Source organism: Procambarus clarkii, chromosome 6, assembly GCF_040958095.1.
Source record: "Procambarus clarkii isolate CNS0578487 chromosome 6, FALCON_Pclarkii_2.0, whole genome shotgun sequence".
Classification (NCBI taxonomy): domain Eukaryota; kingdom Metazoa; phylum Arthropoda; class Malacostraca; order Decapoda; family Cambaridae; genus Procambarus; species Procambarus clarkii.
In genome coordinates this window covers 10,086,687-10,103,342 of record NC_091155.1, presented here as the reverse complement: position 1 = coordinate 10,103,342, position 16,656 = coordinate 10,086,687, and the positions used below count along the sequence as shown (strand labels likewise).

At 47.9% G+C, this 16,656-nt stretch overlaps 1 protein-coding gene across 4 annotated transcripts in view; it reads right to left on the bottom strand.

Moving 5' to 3' along the window:
* The window catches only part of LanB2 (laminin subunit gamma-1), a 529,033-nt gene that overhangs the window by 45,379 nt on the left and 466,998 nt on the right, over window positions 1-16,656 (bottom strand). For all 4 annotated transcript variants that reach the window (XM_069305575.1, XM_069305583.1, XM_069305589.1 and 1 more), the window contains 3 exons: window positions 10,548-10,623; window positions 9,905-10,105; window positions 6,367-6,542 (listed from right to left, as the gene is read on the bottom strand). In XM_069305575.1, coding sequence (XP_069161676.1) covers window positions 6,367-6,542; window positions 9,905-10,105; window positions 10,548-10,623 — 453 coding nt within the window. The remainder of the gene's footprint in view (window positions 1-6,366; window positions 6,543-9,904; window positions 10,106-10,547; window positions 10,624-16,656) is intronic.

Genomic DNA, 16,656 nt, shown 5'->3' with positions numbered 1-16,656 from the left:
ACGGTGTCACCGACCCAGCAGGCAACATGACAGAGGCAAAAACAGTGAATGTCCACTGGAGACAAGGGGGACAGAGCAACCTTCGAACTCACACAAAGTGAGAGGAGACTCGGGGAACACATCCATTGGACCCAAGAGCCCCCGTGGGGTTTCCCAGGGTCTTTAGCTTTTCAATCTCCACTGAGGGAAGCCCAGGCAACTTACTAACCGGCTACTAGAACTACCAAACAAACTTCTAAGACTGCACCCCTGGGACGTGTACACTCACGGGGGCCTAAGTGAGGTATCACCGAATTATATTTATATATAGAGGGTATGACCCAAACCCAAAGGTAGCCCCCCCCTCCACCAAGGCAAAGGAACAAAAAGAAAAAAAAAAAACGAGGACAGTGCACCCAGAGGATGCAGAGATAGCCGCTACGTTAGGTGACAACTAGCTGCGAAAATACCCTGCGGCCCTACCAGTGACGAATACTACCCCCCTACCTAGAGACTAATTGAGGAGCAAGAAATCCCCCCGCTGACTCCAAGGGCGGACAAGTACAGAGCAGTAAATGACACAACGGAGCAGCCCCTAAGGTGACTAGTGGAAGGAGGCCCCAAGACCCAAGGGCAGTACTTACAGGGTGCTTAGGGAAGGGGATCCTAAGTGCATGCAGCCCCAGCACTTGTGAAGATACTCCCAGCTTGCACACCACTGAATATGAGCAAGAACAGAGAAGAAATTCCAGAGCTGGAGGTACACAACCGAAGCCCACTGACATTAGCCAAGAACTGGTAGGCTTGGATAGCTGGCAGAGGGGTCTGGGGGGCTCCCCCTTCCCCCTCCCAGGGAGGGGGGGGGGTTGTGTAGATGGCGGCGAGTTGGTAACGAGATGACGTCATGCTCGTTTGCTCGTTTTTCTTCATGGGGAGTGCTATCCACTTATTTCGGCTTTGGTAGCAATTCTTAACCAGAATGGGGAGGTGTTTTTGGGGTGCCTGTCTTTCTGAGTGCCCAACCCGGTCAATGGCAGACATAGAGTACTTCTAAATTATATATGAGGTGTCTCTATAGGCCATTGCTCCTTGCGCCTCTCTGAGGGGGGCCAGGTTCTGGCTTACGGATCCTGGTAGGCCTAGAACTCCATGTACATTGACTGATGCCCAAAGCTAATACTCCGTATCAGCCCAGATAGCTCCAGGGAGCTAAAGGGGCTTCCCCCAGAAAGAGGATGAAAACCTAAGAGCCAGGGCCCCAAGCGGAGTGCAAAGAGAGATCGAGCACAGCCTGTCGGCACGTGAGGCGAGAAGCAAACAGAGAACAGAGTCCCTGAACAGAGACACTGCTTCCCTGAGAATTGGCGCAAACAGCTTCAACAGTGCAGGCGACGCACGAGCCACCGAGGCCAGCGCACCAGATGAAGGCCCTGCACTCAATGCCTCCACATCCTCCCCAAGCCAGTCTGAGGACAGCTTGAGAAGGAAAAAAAAGCACAGGACCAAAGCTAAATGCCCATGGGCGCGTGCATCCTCTGCTACCAAAGACACTGAAAAGGTGGAAACCTGCACATGCAGCTGCACAAGACCAACATCCCTAGGAAGTACAGGGGCGAACAAGCTTGCATTAAGGCGTTCAAACTGACCCTCCCAGGTAAACCTGCAGAATGGTAGCCGCCTCCCGTCATTCGAACGTGCGGATCCGACAAAACCCATGCCACATCCCCAACGAAAAGAATGGGCAGTCTGCCAGTCAGGAAGACTCAGGAACCTCCAAACGCACCCAATATGGGGAAGAAGAGCCAAACTCAAACGAGGACGGATGCATCACAGAGGCATAATCCGGGTCTCGCAGAAGGTATGCAGCAAGAGCCTCCCGAATCTACTTAGGCAAGATTCGAGAGGCAGAAAACCTCCGGAAGGAAGGAGCCGAGGAACCCAAGGGAACCCGGAACCAAACCCCGGGGAGGAGCCGATCCCAAATCATACTCATACAGGGAAACTCATCGTAAGAAAACCCCTTCCCCCTGCAATAATAAACCCTGCAAAGAGGGCACTAAAACCCAAGTGGGATGAAATGTAGTCCAAGCCCCCTTTGACCCCCTAGGTCAACTCCTCCCCTCCCCGGGATCCTCCAAACCAGGACCCGGGGCAGAGCTATCCTCCACACCCTCTACCCCTGAAGAAAATGCAGAGTCTAAAGGAAAGGACAAAAAGAAAGGGATCTGCTGATGGGACCCAAAAACCTTGGCAGGAGGAACAGGCTTGAATACTTCCATCCCTAATTCGAGTGGGGCAGCCCCCGAAGCTGCCCGAGTCTCATTACCAACAAAATCTTACCCCAACTCCGAAACCCTCAGATGTTTGGGAGCCAGGAGAAGGGGATGGGGGGTGGGAAAGAAATAGGATGAACAACTCTAACTGGGAAAGGACTGAGGAGTGCAGACTGAACCAAAGTCAAAGTGATTAACACCCCTAAGTCCAGGTCCCTATAACTAAAACGGCACAGCTTCGAGGCATCCGGGTGGGCAACCAATCTAGCGCGTTGCAGTAGCCTAAACTGAGCACGCAATGCAGATGCTTCCCAAAGCAGCCGCCTGTACCCGAACATCAATATTTACAGAATGGGTAAATTGGAGCATGAGTAGAGAACACGTCTCGCAAGGACTTCGGGTCAAAGGTATCGGTGACCCAACAGGCAGCGTTTTTGACGGAGGCAAAACTGGTGACTGTCACCTTGAGACAAAGGAACCCAGCAATCTTCAAACTCACATAAAGGGAGCTGGAACTTAAAAGACACATCCATTGGTCCACTGAGCCCTGACAAGGTTATCCAGGGCTAACTGCTACGGGAAGTTCAGGCAAGGTGTTACAAAACCAGTTAAACCAAAGTGCTAACAAAGTGGGATGAACTACAACACTGAAACCCCTGTGATGCATACAATCATGGGGACCTAAAGAAGGGCCACCAAAATATCATATATGGACCAATAGGCAAACAAGGCAGACCACCTCCAGGCAAGAAAACAAAAACAAAAGAAAAACCTTGCAAAAATACATCCCCAGAAGAAACAGAAACACGGCCGCTGCGTAAAAAAAAACCAGCGTTGAATGTAATGAAACGCCATTTTCTGGGTGAGTCCCGGAGGCTCCCCTGAGCTATCCAGGTTGAATGGATATGTATAACTTTCTGGCAACAGTCAAAGTGCTAGGAATTCTTGCCTACCAGGGACCACGAGCTAGAATCTGGCCCCCTCAGAGAGGCATGAGGCGCAATGGCCTATAGAAACCCCCCTGTGGTTAGGAGCATTCTATGTCTGCCATCGACCGGGATAGGCACCCAGAAAGGTAGGCACCCCAAAACAAACCCCCTATTCTGGTGAAAATATTGCTACCGAAAGCCGAACAAGTGGATAGAACTCCCCAAACAAAATTATCAAACTAGTATGACGTCATCACATCGCCGCGCCACCATCTGCGCACCCCTCCCCCTCCCCAGGAGGGGGAAAGTTGGAGTCCCAGACCCTCCGCACTGGCGATCCAACTGGCAGTTCTTAGGCTGGATGTCAAAATACGCAAAAAACACCGCCAACCGGAGGGATGGAGGGATGCCGGGATGCCGGGGAGCCTCCGGGACTCACCCAGAAAATGGTGTTTCATTACATTCAATGCTGGTTTTCTTGGGGGAGCCCCGTTGGCTCCCCGGAGCTACCTCACCACAGATAAGGAAAATAGGGAAGGATCCGGGAGGCAGACACCACACACCCTAACCTAAAAAACCAGAACCACAGATGAAACAAATAACCTGCAGACCCGAACCCCCGAACAGGAACGAGGGAAGAAAGGAAACGCGAACAACCACAACGCGTCCACGACCCCAGGGGCCAAGATGCGCAGAGAACAGCGAAAAAATGCTACCAAACAACAAAGGAAGCACCCCCCGGCCCGACCAACCAAACAGCAACCCATGAGGAGAACTAATGCAGAACGTGAACCGCAGGAAAGCAAACACACACTTTCCAGAAAAGGAACAAAGAAAAACTGGAACCAGGACCAGAACCCAGCTCCATCCCCGAAACCTGCCTACAGTTCGGAGCTGGAAGCAAGGGAGGAAGTGAGCAGAACAAAAGGGGAAGGACGATGAGCAGAAGGAACCAGAGCCGAGGCGACCCCCACCCCTAAGTCCAGACCCCACCAACCAAAACAGGGCAGCCTCAGGGCATCCCGGGTTGCAAACAACCAAGAGCGTTGCAGCAACCTACACCTAGCAAGCAACGCCGCAGCCGCCTGCACCCGATTATCGTGACCAGTGGCCTGGATGAATGAGAGCACGTACCGACAATACCTGTCGCACGACTCCCGGTCATAAGAAACAATGACCTAACAGACAGCATGGAGGAGGCACAACCGGTGAGTGTCACCCTGATGAGACAAGGAGACAGAGCAACCGTCAAACTCACAAGACGCGAGGGGGAACTGGGGACATATCCATAGCACCATGGAGCCCTGGTGGGGTTTTCCAGGGCCCTTAGCCTTGGTTATACGCTAAGGGAAGCCCAGGCAGGGCACCACAAACCGGCGCCCAAGTCTACCAAACAAACTTCTAAAAGCTGAACCCCCGGGACGTGTCCACTCATGGGGGCCAAGCGGGGAGTACCACCAACAGAAAATATCTAAATAAAAACACCTAGAACAGTAAAGGGGGACCATAAAGGCAGAGCCCCCACCAGGCAAAAACAAAAACAAAAGAAAAACCCCACAAGAGGACAACATACCCAGGTGGAACAGAGCCAACCACTGTTAATGGTGAAAACTAGCTGTGCAGTACCTCGCGCCCCTACCAGTGACGAAAACTACCACCTACCCAGACACACACCAGGGCAACAAAACCCTAGCCGACTCAAAGGGCGACCCAGTACCGAGCAGTAAAGGACACAGCGGAGGTAGAACCCAAGATGACTTGTCTAAGGTGGCCCCAAGCTCCAAGGGCAGTACTTACAGGGCACCTAGGGAAGAGAGCCCTAGGCGCATGTAGCCCGAGTACTGTGGAATCTCACTCCTGGCTCACACCGCACCGATAGAGACAGTCCACACCACAAGGCACAGAACTGAAACAAAAACTGGAGCCAGAGGCACTTGACCGGCCAGTAATTCCATCAGCCAAGAACTGCCAGTTGAATCGCTGGCGTGGAGGGTCTGGAGCTCCCCCTTTCCCCTCCCAGGAAGAGAGGGGGGTTGCACAGACGGTGGCACTGCGACGTGATGACATCATACTAGTTTGATAATTTTGTTTGGGGAGTTCTGTCCACTCGTTCGGCTTTTGGTAGCAATATTTTCACCAGAATAGGGGTTTGTTCTGGGGCGCCCACCTTTCTGGGTGCCTATCCCAGTTGATGGCAGACATAGAATGCTCCCAACCACAGGGGGGGGGGGTTATATAGGCCATTGCTCCTCGTGCCTCTCTGAGGGGGCCAGGTTCTGGCTCGTGGTCCCTGGTAGGCAAGAACTCCAAGCACTTTGACTGTTGTCAGAAAGTTATACATATCCATTTAGCCTGGATAGCTCCAGGGAGCCAACGGGGCTCCCTCCAGAAAAAAAAAGTATGTACACTGATAATACACCTGACCACCATTCCACAACACAGCAGAGAACACCACTAAGGCAAAACTCTGCCAAGAATTTGAGACTAGAGTTGACGACCACCCCAAATTGCATTAACCAACGAACTGGGGTGTGTGAGTAGCCGGCATGGGGGGGGAGGGTCCGGGGCTCCCCCCTCCCCCTCCCAGGGAAGGAAGGGCTGCACAGACAAGCGGCACAGCAGTGGTGATGTGATGTTTGCTTGTTTGCTTGAGAGTTGGGGAGTTCTGCCTCCCTGTTTGGTCTTCGGTTGCATTTTTCTTACAAAGTGAGGTTTGTTTTGTTATGCCTACCTTTCTGGGTGCTGAACTCTGGTCGATGGCAGACAAGGAATACCCCAACCACAGGGGGGGGGTGTTCCAGAGGCCATTGCTCCCTGTGCCTGCCCGAGTGGGCTAGGGTTCTGGTTCGTGGTCCCCGGTAGGCTGAACTCCATTGACTAATGCCCCCAGACTAATACATTGCAAATTAGTCCGATAGCTCCAAGGAGCTAGAGAGGCTCCCTACAGAAAGAATGTTAACCTGTACATGGGGATCAGCAAGTCCTTGCCTACAGTAGCAGCCAAGTAGAAATAAGACAAGTTCCTGTTGCTACATGGAATTTCTTTACATACCACTGACAGCAGTTTTGTCATGCCTTTGGTGCTTATGATCACTTCATAAGCACCAAATGCATGATCACTTATAGTAACAAGCTTATTATACTGTATATAAATTAAACAAATTTAAAAATAATGTATTACTCACTGTAAGTGCTTCCCGAGCCCTCTGAATGATATCTTCAGCTTGGGTAATGTTAAACTCTCCCAGTAACGCCAAGCCTGCTCCACGGCTAACTGCTCGTCGTATTCCATTCAACAACTCTTTTACATCATTGATCCGTTTTTCTAGCTCCTCAATGTGTTGTGCCACAGTTTTATCTCCTGTAAATGACCAGTACATATACAATACTATAGTGCTTAGTGTCTCTATTTTTTTTGACTGGTGCCAATATATTTTGCTTCAACAAATTGGGGTACTGTACTCTTATAGTTGTGATGGCTTGGCACTTTCTCCTGATAGTTGCCTTCTCTTAATAGAGTACTAATCATCTAAACATAAACTTTTTTGGCCAATACTGCATTTATTATATTACACTGGGTATGTATTTTGTAAATTTAATAGTGCATGAAACTTTATTATATGACCATTAATCCTTTAACAGCGCAAATCGCATACAGTAAATACAATTTTGGTCAAACTGGCTAAATTGTGAACACTGTATATACATTTTAAAGTACCGAGTAAGTTTTATAAGTCACACAGCTACATGGGGTTAATATCAGCTTCCTCAGGGATCTAGTAAATAGACTCCATTTAAAAAACAATTGTGAATAGCATTTCCGGGTGTGAAGACTTCAGTACCGAGTGAGCCACCAAAGGTGGTGCACGCAGCATGAGCTAACAGTCATTGGTCACAAGCTGGTCAGCTTATGACCACAGTATCGCCTGAAAATGTCAAAATATATATGTAACTTGTATTATTTAGTGATGATAGTATTACAGAAGAGCCTGACTGTGATAAAGACTGTACAATGTTCAGATATCAATGAACACAATGCTGTTCAAGATGTTCACAGCACACTGCTGTGAACAACTTGAACAGCATTGTTTGGTCCATCTAAGAATCTTGAAATTACTTGTCATGTTCTTTAACAAAATAAACTTGTGGAAAATTATTAATTTACAGGATTTAGTGACCAGGATTCTGATAATAGCAGCATTGTGGTGAGAATTACTGATGTACATGGTATGGTGGGAGTAGGAATCTTGGTGGTTACCTTGAGGTTACCTTGAGATGGTTTTGGGGCTTAGCGTCCCTGCGGCCTGATCCTCGACGAGGCCTCCTCATTGCTGGACTGGTCAACCAGGCTGTTGGACTTAACTGCTCACAGCCTGATGTATGAGTTACAGCCTGGTTGATCAGGTATCCTTTGGAGGGGCTTATCAAGTTCTTTCTTGAACACTGTGAGGGGTCGGCCAGTTATGCACCTTATGTGTAATGCAAGCATGTTGAACAGTCTCGGGCTTTTGATGTTGATAAGTGTTTTCTTTCAGAGTACCTGTTGCACCTCTGCTCTTCAACGTGGATATTCTGCACATCCTGCCATGCCTTCCAAGTCTCATGTGATGTTATTTCTGTGTGCAGGTTTGGGACCAGCCTCTCTACATTTTCCATGAGTAAATTATTATGCATCTCTCCCGCCTGAACTCAAGAGAACACAGATTTAGGCATTTTAGTCGGTCCCAATAGTTTAGGCTATTGGGGCTATTCCAACTCCCGGGTGGAGGTGGAAACAAATGGGCCGAGTTTCTCTCACCCTGATGCACCTGTTCACCAAGCAGTAAATAGATACCTGAGAATTAGACCAGCTGCTATGGACTGCTTTCGGGGGGGTGTGTAACAAAAAGGAGGCCTGGTCAAGAATCGGGCCATGGGGATGCTAAGCCCTGAAATCATCTCAAGATAAGATTTCAAGATAGGTGTTGCACTGAGTGGAGTCTCGCAGTAAATTATCTCTGCACACTCTCCCAGTCAGCAATTTCTCCAGCTTTGAAAGGAACTGTCATTGTGCAACAGTATTCCACTCTAGGGAGCACTAGTATCTTGAAAAGTATCGTCATCGGTATAGCATTTCTAGTGTGAAAGTTTCTTGTTATTCAACCTGTCATTGATTCTTGCAGTTGTGATGGTTACTTTATTGTGTTCTTTAAAGGTAAGGTCTTCCGACATGAGTACACATAAATCTTTTACATTGCCGTTTCGTTCTATGATTTGACTGTGTTTTATATGCGGTTTCTGTTTTTATATTTTAATTTTTTCCATAGCACATGAGTTGGAACTTATCTTCGTTAAACACCATATTATTTCTGTACCCCATAGAATGACCTGATTTACATCTGATTGGAGGTTTGCCATGTCCTCTATGTTGTTTACTCTCATAAAAATCCTAGTGTCATTTCTGCAAAGGAAGATACAGTACTATAGATTGTGTCCTTGTCTATGTCCGATATGGGGATGAGAAAAACTACTGGAGGGACCGAGTTCTTCATGGTTGATGGTCCAGATTTTATTTTGTTGACTATTACATATTGGGTTCTGTTAGTCAGGAAATTGTATATCCATCTGCCTATTTTTCCGGTAATTCCTTTTTGAATGCATTTTGTGTGCAATAACACCAAGGTCAGAGAGGTGTTTGGGAATCAGAGGCACGTGAGCCACCCATGGTCGCTCACTCAGTACTTACCCAGCCAGCAGATATAGGGCATTCTGGGAATTTTTCCCAAGATAGCTGCCTCTCACTGGAGGTTCCAGGAGTTCATTTTGTACACAACCTACTGCGCACGCATTTTGAATGGGTACGAAATATTCAAAAGGGGTTTTTCTCGGTTGGCACAGTTTCCAACCGACCTAGTTTTCTCGGTTGGCGCAGAACAGTGGTTAAGAATATTATGTGAGGAGCCTATGCTACACTTTCTAACTTCAGAAATTGCCTTTAAATACATTGATGGAGAAAATACAAAAGAAATTGTTCATGACTTTTGTTAGACCAAAGTTGGAATATGCAACGGTTGTATGGTGCCTATATCTAAAGAAGCACATCAACAAACTGGAAAAGGTGCAAAGACATGCCACTAAATAGCTCCCGGAACAAGCTCCTGAAGGACAAGAGCTATGAGGAGAGATTAGAGGCACTAAATATACAAAAACTAGAAGATAGAAGAAAAAGAGGCGATATGATCACTATGTACAAAATAGTAACAGGAATCGATAAAATTGATAGGGAAGAATTCCTGAGACCTGGAACTTCAAGAACAAGAGGTCATAGATTTAAACTAATGAAACAAAACTGCCGGAGAAATATAAGAAAATTCACTTTTGTAAACAGAGTGGTACACGGTTGGAACAAGTTAGGTGAGAAGGTGGTGGAGGCCAAAACTGTCAGTAATATCAAAGCGTTATATGACAAAGAGTGCTGGGAAGACGGGACACCACGAGCTTAGTTCTCATCCTGTAACTACACTTAGGTAATTACACACACATCAGAAATAAAATCTCAGGAATATGAATTTAGTCAACAATATTTACCTCGTTGACCAGACCACACACTAGAAGTTGAAGGGACGACGACGTTTCGGTCGTCGTCCGGACGACCGAAACGTCGTCGTCCCTTCAACTTCTAGTGTGTGGTCTGGTCAACTTACTTCAGCCACATTATTGTGACTCATCGCCTGCAATATTTACCTCCAGAACGAGCAGCTTCCCGAGCATCTCCCCATAATTGCTCCACTTGTGTAGTAACAGATACTAAAGTTTCCTCAAAGTCTTCGTCATTTAATACAGTTGGATTGCTCACTATGTCTGCTAGGAGGCGTTCCAATTCAGCTAACCTCTCACGATGCACGCTGACGCTATCTAGCACAAGAGTGTAGCACGGTGGGCAGTCTGTGAAGAAGAAAATTGGTTAATATAAAACATGTGGCACACATTACTGAAGTATATATACACAAAAGATAAATAGAAAGACCAACATAAAAAGATAAATAGAAGGTAGATACAAGGTGATAAACTTATAGTAAAATATTAAGAGATACATAGTACTTGTACATATAAAAGGAAAAACATTTGGCCAATGATGAAGTACAAATATACTATTACTATGGAGACGTTTCCATTATTTTAGTGCCTGTGCTTCATCTTGTAAAGAATTGCAATTCTAAATTCAAGTACTGAACACTATTTTCATCAATATAAAGTTAATTTTCTTTTATTAAAAATCAATACAGATATTGGATATAACATTTTTAAAAATAAAACAATAAAATAGCATACATTTATGCATCTATACTTGAAGTTTTAATAACAAGTTCATTTGTTCTGTACTTACCAACACAGCCAGCTTGTTTGTCATACGTATTCTCTTGACAGCGTTCACATCTTCGACCATCAACATTTTCTCGGCACTGTAAATAAACAAAAAAACCAGAGTTGAATGTAATGAAACGCCATTTTCTGGGAGAGACCCAGAGGCTCCCCGGAGCTTACTAGGCTGATATGCTAATGTCAGACTTTGGCATCAGTCATGTGTATGGAGTTCTGTGGGCCTACCGGGGACCACAAGCCAGAACCTGGCCCCCTCAGAGAGGCATGGGAAGCAATGGCCTATAGAAACCCCCGTGTGGTTGGAAGCATTCTATGTCTGCCATCGACCGGGTCAGGCACCCAGAAAGGTAAGCATCCCAAAACAAATCCCTATTCTGGTGAAATTATTGCTACCAAAAGCCGAACAAGTGGATAGAACTCCCCTAAAAGAAACAAGCAAACGATGATAACGTCACACGTCTCTGCGCCGCTGTCTGCGCAGCTCCTCCCTCCCTGGGAGGGGGAAGGAGATGCCCCAGACCCCTCACGCCGGCTATCCACCCGTCAGTTCTGAGGCTGGATGTCAAAACACACGAAAAAATGCAGACCGGGGGGAGGGAGGGATGCCAGGGAGCCTCGGGTCTTGCCCAGAAAATGGCATTTCATTACATTCAACGCTGGTTTTCTGGGGTAAGCCCCTTCAGCTCCCTGGAGCTAACTACCCACAGAGGAAGAACGTAGGGACTTACCTGGGAGGCGGTCGTTGCTCAATCCACAACTCAAATCCGAGACAAATGGCTGCAACCGCCGACCCAAAACGACAGGCCCGACTAGGTCTAGGGACGTGCACGAGGTAACGAGCAGCCAGGACCCTGTCTGACCGCCAAAAGCCTCATACCCAAATGTCAGTCCAGGACATGGTGCCAAAGACGGCAGCAAGGGCAATGAACATACGAACGCCATGGGCACTGGGATAGACCGCAGGTTGGCTACCCTTAAGAACTCTGGGGACGACCTGGGAGACGCGCATCTGCTAACAGGGAAGAAAGGTAAACCGGATCAACCCAAAGCGCGTCCCTGGACACAGAGGCCGAGGCACGTAAGTAACAGGGAAGAGCCACCACCGTACGCAAAACATTATGCACCCCCGGCCCAACCAACCAAGCATAAACAACCCAGGGACCCCTCCGGAAAGCAGCAGTCTCAATCTTCGCCAGAAAAGAAGGAGATGGCTGCAGACGAACAAAACCACCACGAAGCCCTAAAGAGCAGAAAACCCCAGCGCTGGAGGAGAGCATGAAGCTCTCCAACCCGACCCCCAGAGGCCAATGCCAACAGAAAAGATGCCTTGGAGAACAATCCTGAACCAAAGGGGCCACAACAAACCGAGGAGAAGAAAGAAAAAAGCACTCCGTCCAATGACCAGGACGGCTCAGGCGGTGCAAGAGCAGGCCGGAGGTGAAACAATGTATGACACAGCTTTCGAAACTGAGCAGAAGTGACATTAAAATTGAAAGCAAGCCGAAACAGCTCCGCCAGTGCCACACGATACGAGGCGACAGTATGAGGCAAGATGACTGTCCCAAACCTCCACAAGAAAAGGAGAAGGCCACGCCAACAAACGCAGCTACCGAAGAAGGGACAGAAGGAAAAGGAAGGACCACCAAAAACCCCACACTGCCACCAAGAAGAAGCCAAGACACCATCAACGAAGCCACCCGACCACCAACACAAGGTGAGAGATTTGAGGCAGAACTGAACCAGCCCCGCCATGGGCTGGTTCGGTTCTGCCAAACCGAATTGAATTGAGACAAGGAAGAGGCAGAGCCATAAAAAGATCTCGGGTGTGACCACGGAGCCAGCAAAGCTGGAATCCCAAGCTGGCAAAGGAAGAGATGAAACATCTGCCATACAGAAAACATCCCAACTCCCGCGAGCCTGCCAGGAGATTGGAGACGACAGTCCCGACGAGCGATTCTAGAGAAGGGAAACCGAGAGAACGTGAAAACGCCAACGGGCTGGGTAAGCCAGGTAACCAGGAACTGAAATCTGGCAATAGGAGAGCCAAAAGGCACAAACAAAGCACACAACCATGTGTAGCATTAAAAGGAGAAAACGGAAAAACACAAGAAAAGACCAGAAGAAAAAGCCCCAGCAGCAACGGCCAGGGACAAGAGCGTAGAAGGAAGATGAGGAACGAAGAAGGCAAGGAGCAAAACGGGAATGAAAAGGACACGACCAACAACATACAGAGCCGCTGGTCATGTCCCAACAAGCCTCGCCAACAACACAGGCGTGTGACATGTCCCAACACAAGACGAAAAGGAAAAAAGGTACAAAGGTATGCCACCAGACCAGTACCTAGACCAAGGAGTACAAGCTACGAGGATATGATCACCACATCAAAGATTCCAAAAGGAAGCGATAAGGTAGAGAAAGACCAACTACGGGACCTCAGGGGCACATGCACCAGGGGACACCGGTGGAATGAGAGCCCAAACGAGCCAAAGAGATATGGGAAAAAAGTATCGCAGTGTCAGAGCAGTAGACAAGTGGAACGCATGAGAAAGCGATGTGGTAGAGGATGACACCACACACAGCTTCAAGCGCAGATATGAAAGAGCCCAGCAGGCCCAGGAACCTGCACATGAGCGAATGACAAGTGAGAAGCAGGATCAAAAAGCCAGAGCCCAACTCCCGCAACACAACTAGGGAAGTACAACTAGGTAAGTACCGTACAGAGAATCCAATGAATACGGAAGGTCTAAGCCAGGCACTGCAAGACGTGCAAAGAAAGAGCGACCCAGATAAGACCATGAAAAACAGGACCAAGACCCCCCTTGCAACCATTAACCAAGATGAACAAGGAAGGCCCCGAGAAGAAGTACGGAAGGGCCAAACAAAAATCCACAACCAATCCCCAACACACATCCACAGCATGAAAACTGCTTCCAAAACGTCACCTCAGAACATCCAGACAGGAACACTTACCCCATAACATATACCCCCACCATTGTACCTCGTAACCTGGTGGAGGTAGGGCCCCTATCTGGACTCAAGTATGGGCTGGACATGCATATGAGTGGGACTGGATGGGTATAAACAGCTGCTGCCTCATATGGCCCAATAGACCTGCTGCAGTCACCTGTGTTCTGATGTTCATATACAAAAATCACTATCCAGCGCCTGGCCGAAAGAGAAGCCAGACCGCATAAACTCACCTGCAAAATGTAGGCACGAACGTGTCACGACACAGCATAGCCGAGAAAATTCCGGGAGCACTGCTAGTGGAAGAAAGCCGAGCTGCACATGCAGGAGAAGAGAGTAGAGGTGACGGGGGAGCCCCACACCCATATGCAGGGAAAACCCCGCGTCTGCCCCATAGCAACAATCCAGAACACTCCCAGGAGCTACCGGGCATGGACTGGAGAATAGAGAAGAGCGAGAGGTGAAACACCCGAGAGAAAAGGGATGCAAAACCCCAGCTCATGTGCACACCGCCTGTATCAAAACAAACAAATACGGTGCATGCGCAGCAGGGATGCCAGACGTGGGTCACCAGAAGTCGCGAGCTGAAGAAAGAAACCACGAATGTGACTAGAAAATAGACAAAATAGTGTTGTTAACGACCAAATCCCATATGAGAGAACACAGGGCAGCCGCCAACCGTAGTCGAAAAGAGCAGGAAGGAGCGAAAACATAGCACAGCTCCCCATTTGGGCTACAAAAAGCCCAACTGGGCTACAAGGAGTCCAATCTGGCAACCTTGTGTGCAGCGCAGGATAGTGCACGGAGAGAAGAGAAAAATGAAAGAACAAAACAGGACCGAAAAACAAAAAGCTTGGAGAAGGACCAGCAAGCCCCAGAAAGAACCGGAAGACGACAGACGTTCCAAGAAGGCAGGGAGAAACAAAATCTTCTCGATCCTTCTAGAACATAAAGAAGCAAACGTGAAGCACGAAGGCATGGAAGGCAAAATTGCACCTGAGACCAAAAGCCATGCAGATCCCCGAGAGGAGGGGAACATGACCATGAAGGCCCGTCCCGTCCCAAGATGAAGGATGGAGAAACATACCCACCGACAGGACGGACCCGACGAATCTAAGGGACGAAGAACTGATCCCGGGGAGGGGCCAACTCCCAAAAACATGTACGGAGAGGGGGGGGGGGGCAAGAAAAAACCCCACTCCTCATAACTGCAAGCCTCACCCAAAAGGGTAGAAAAACCCAGGTCGGGTCCAAACGTCAGCCCCTCACCAGCCACTGGAACCCACATGGTAGGCCCCGGGCCGAGCAGATTTCCCCCTAAGCCCCAGCCTTGCAAGAAAAAGCCCGGGCAACCGGACAAATACTAAGGAAGGGAGCCCACTGGCAGACTCATACAACATGGCTGGAGGAACAAGCTCGAATGCCCCCCGTCGCTACCCTGGAAGGGGGAAATCCTCGAGACCGCCCGAGTCTCAAGACCAGCGAAGCCTTGCCCTGACCCCGAACCCACAAACAGTAAGGATCCGGATGCAGGGAGAAAAGGGGAAGGGGGAACCATAACAGGGGAAGACAAGGGGGCGCAGAAGGAACAAAATCGAAGCGTCCAACACCCTTAACCCTTGAGTGTATAACCTGTTAAGTCATGTTCCCTGATCACAGGAAAAAAAAAATTGGACTTGCCGGCGACGTAATTGAGCCGACAAGATGGGTGATGACGTCACTATTTGCATGTTCGCTCATGCACGGTGATTCCCAGAGGCGTCGCGCGCAGTCTTCAAGCAGCCAGAGTTGCCACGAATTTATTTTCACATTATTTAGAGTGTCTAGGCCTATTTTATTTGCAATATTAGTCACTAATTGTGTTGCACATAATGTTACATCACAGTTATTGTCAATAATTGTTGCATACATCGAGTATACACATGCGCACACAAATGTTTTCCATTACGCCATTATATTATGTAATCACAATGTTCATTATTTTATATGTACACACAAGCACGCACTATGTACAGGTTTTTGCACTATTATTGCACATTTAGAATTCTTGGAGTGAGTGGTAGTCGTTGAAGCAGTTGACAGCACACAATGGAACTGCACACCCTTCACACCATATTTGCACCATTTTACGTTTTTGTTCTCTCCTTTTTGTTGTTTTACATACTAGGCATTCACATTGGCCTACTGCACGCTTTCCAGCTGGTGGCAAATTCTTTAGTCTGTGTTGCTGAAAGGCATCCATGTGAGCGAGCCTGGGTGTTGCATCATGCTGCAACACTGGGTTCATGATTGGTCTTCGTATGCCAGGGACTTCTTGACCAAACTTTGCTAATAACTGTGTTGCAAGTGTAAAAGCAAATGCACGGAAAATAGGTTTACCTCCAGTTTTCACCAGATACATATTATAGCAGTTCAACATGCTCATGTCAACAAGATGGAAAAACACTTTTTTCGTCCATTTCAATGATTTCCGCACACACTCGATAGTGCCGACCATCATGTCAGCCTTATCAATCAAATGCATGTTGATATTGTAGTCAAGAACACAATCTGGCTTATATACTGGTTCTTTCGTTACACGGTGCACCTTGCCACTGTTCACCATTGTACCTTCATGAACGGTTGTCAGCAGGTTCACTTCTCTCTTGTCTTTCCACCGTACCGAGAGTATTTGATCACATTTCTGTACCTGGCACTCACCAACTGCAAGTCCACCGTCAAACACTGGCATTTCCCTTCTTCGTGCCTTTACTGTGCCAACCAATCCGGTTTTATATTTAATCAAGAATCTAGCTAGCAATGGACTTGTATAGTAATTATCTGTGTATAGGATGTGGCCCTTGTTCATCCATGGTGCCATCAGTGACTTCATCACACTACCCGAGAAACCATGTTCGTCGTTACCGGGAATGTCTACATCGCTAGCTGAATACAGAATCATGTGTAACACTTATCCTGTTTCACAGTCACACAGTACAAAGAATTTCAATCCAAATCTGTTTCGTTTGGAGGGAATATACTGCTTGAAGGAAACACGTCCTTTGAAAAGTACAAGGGATTCGTCAATCACCAGCTTATGTGCTGGTACATAAAAATCTCTGAATTTTCCAATCATTTCATTCATATAGTGCCTGACTCGCCGAAGT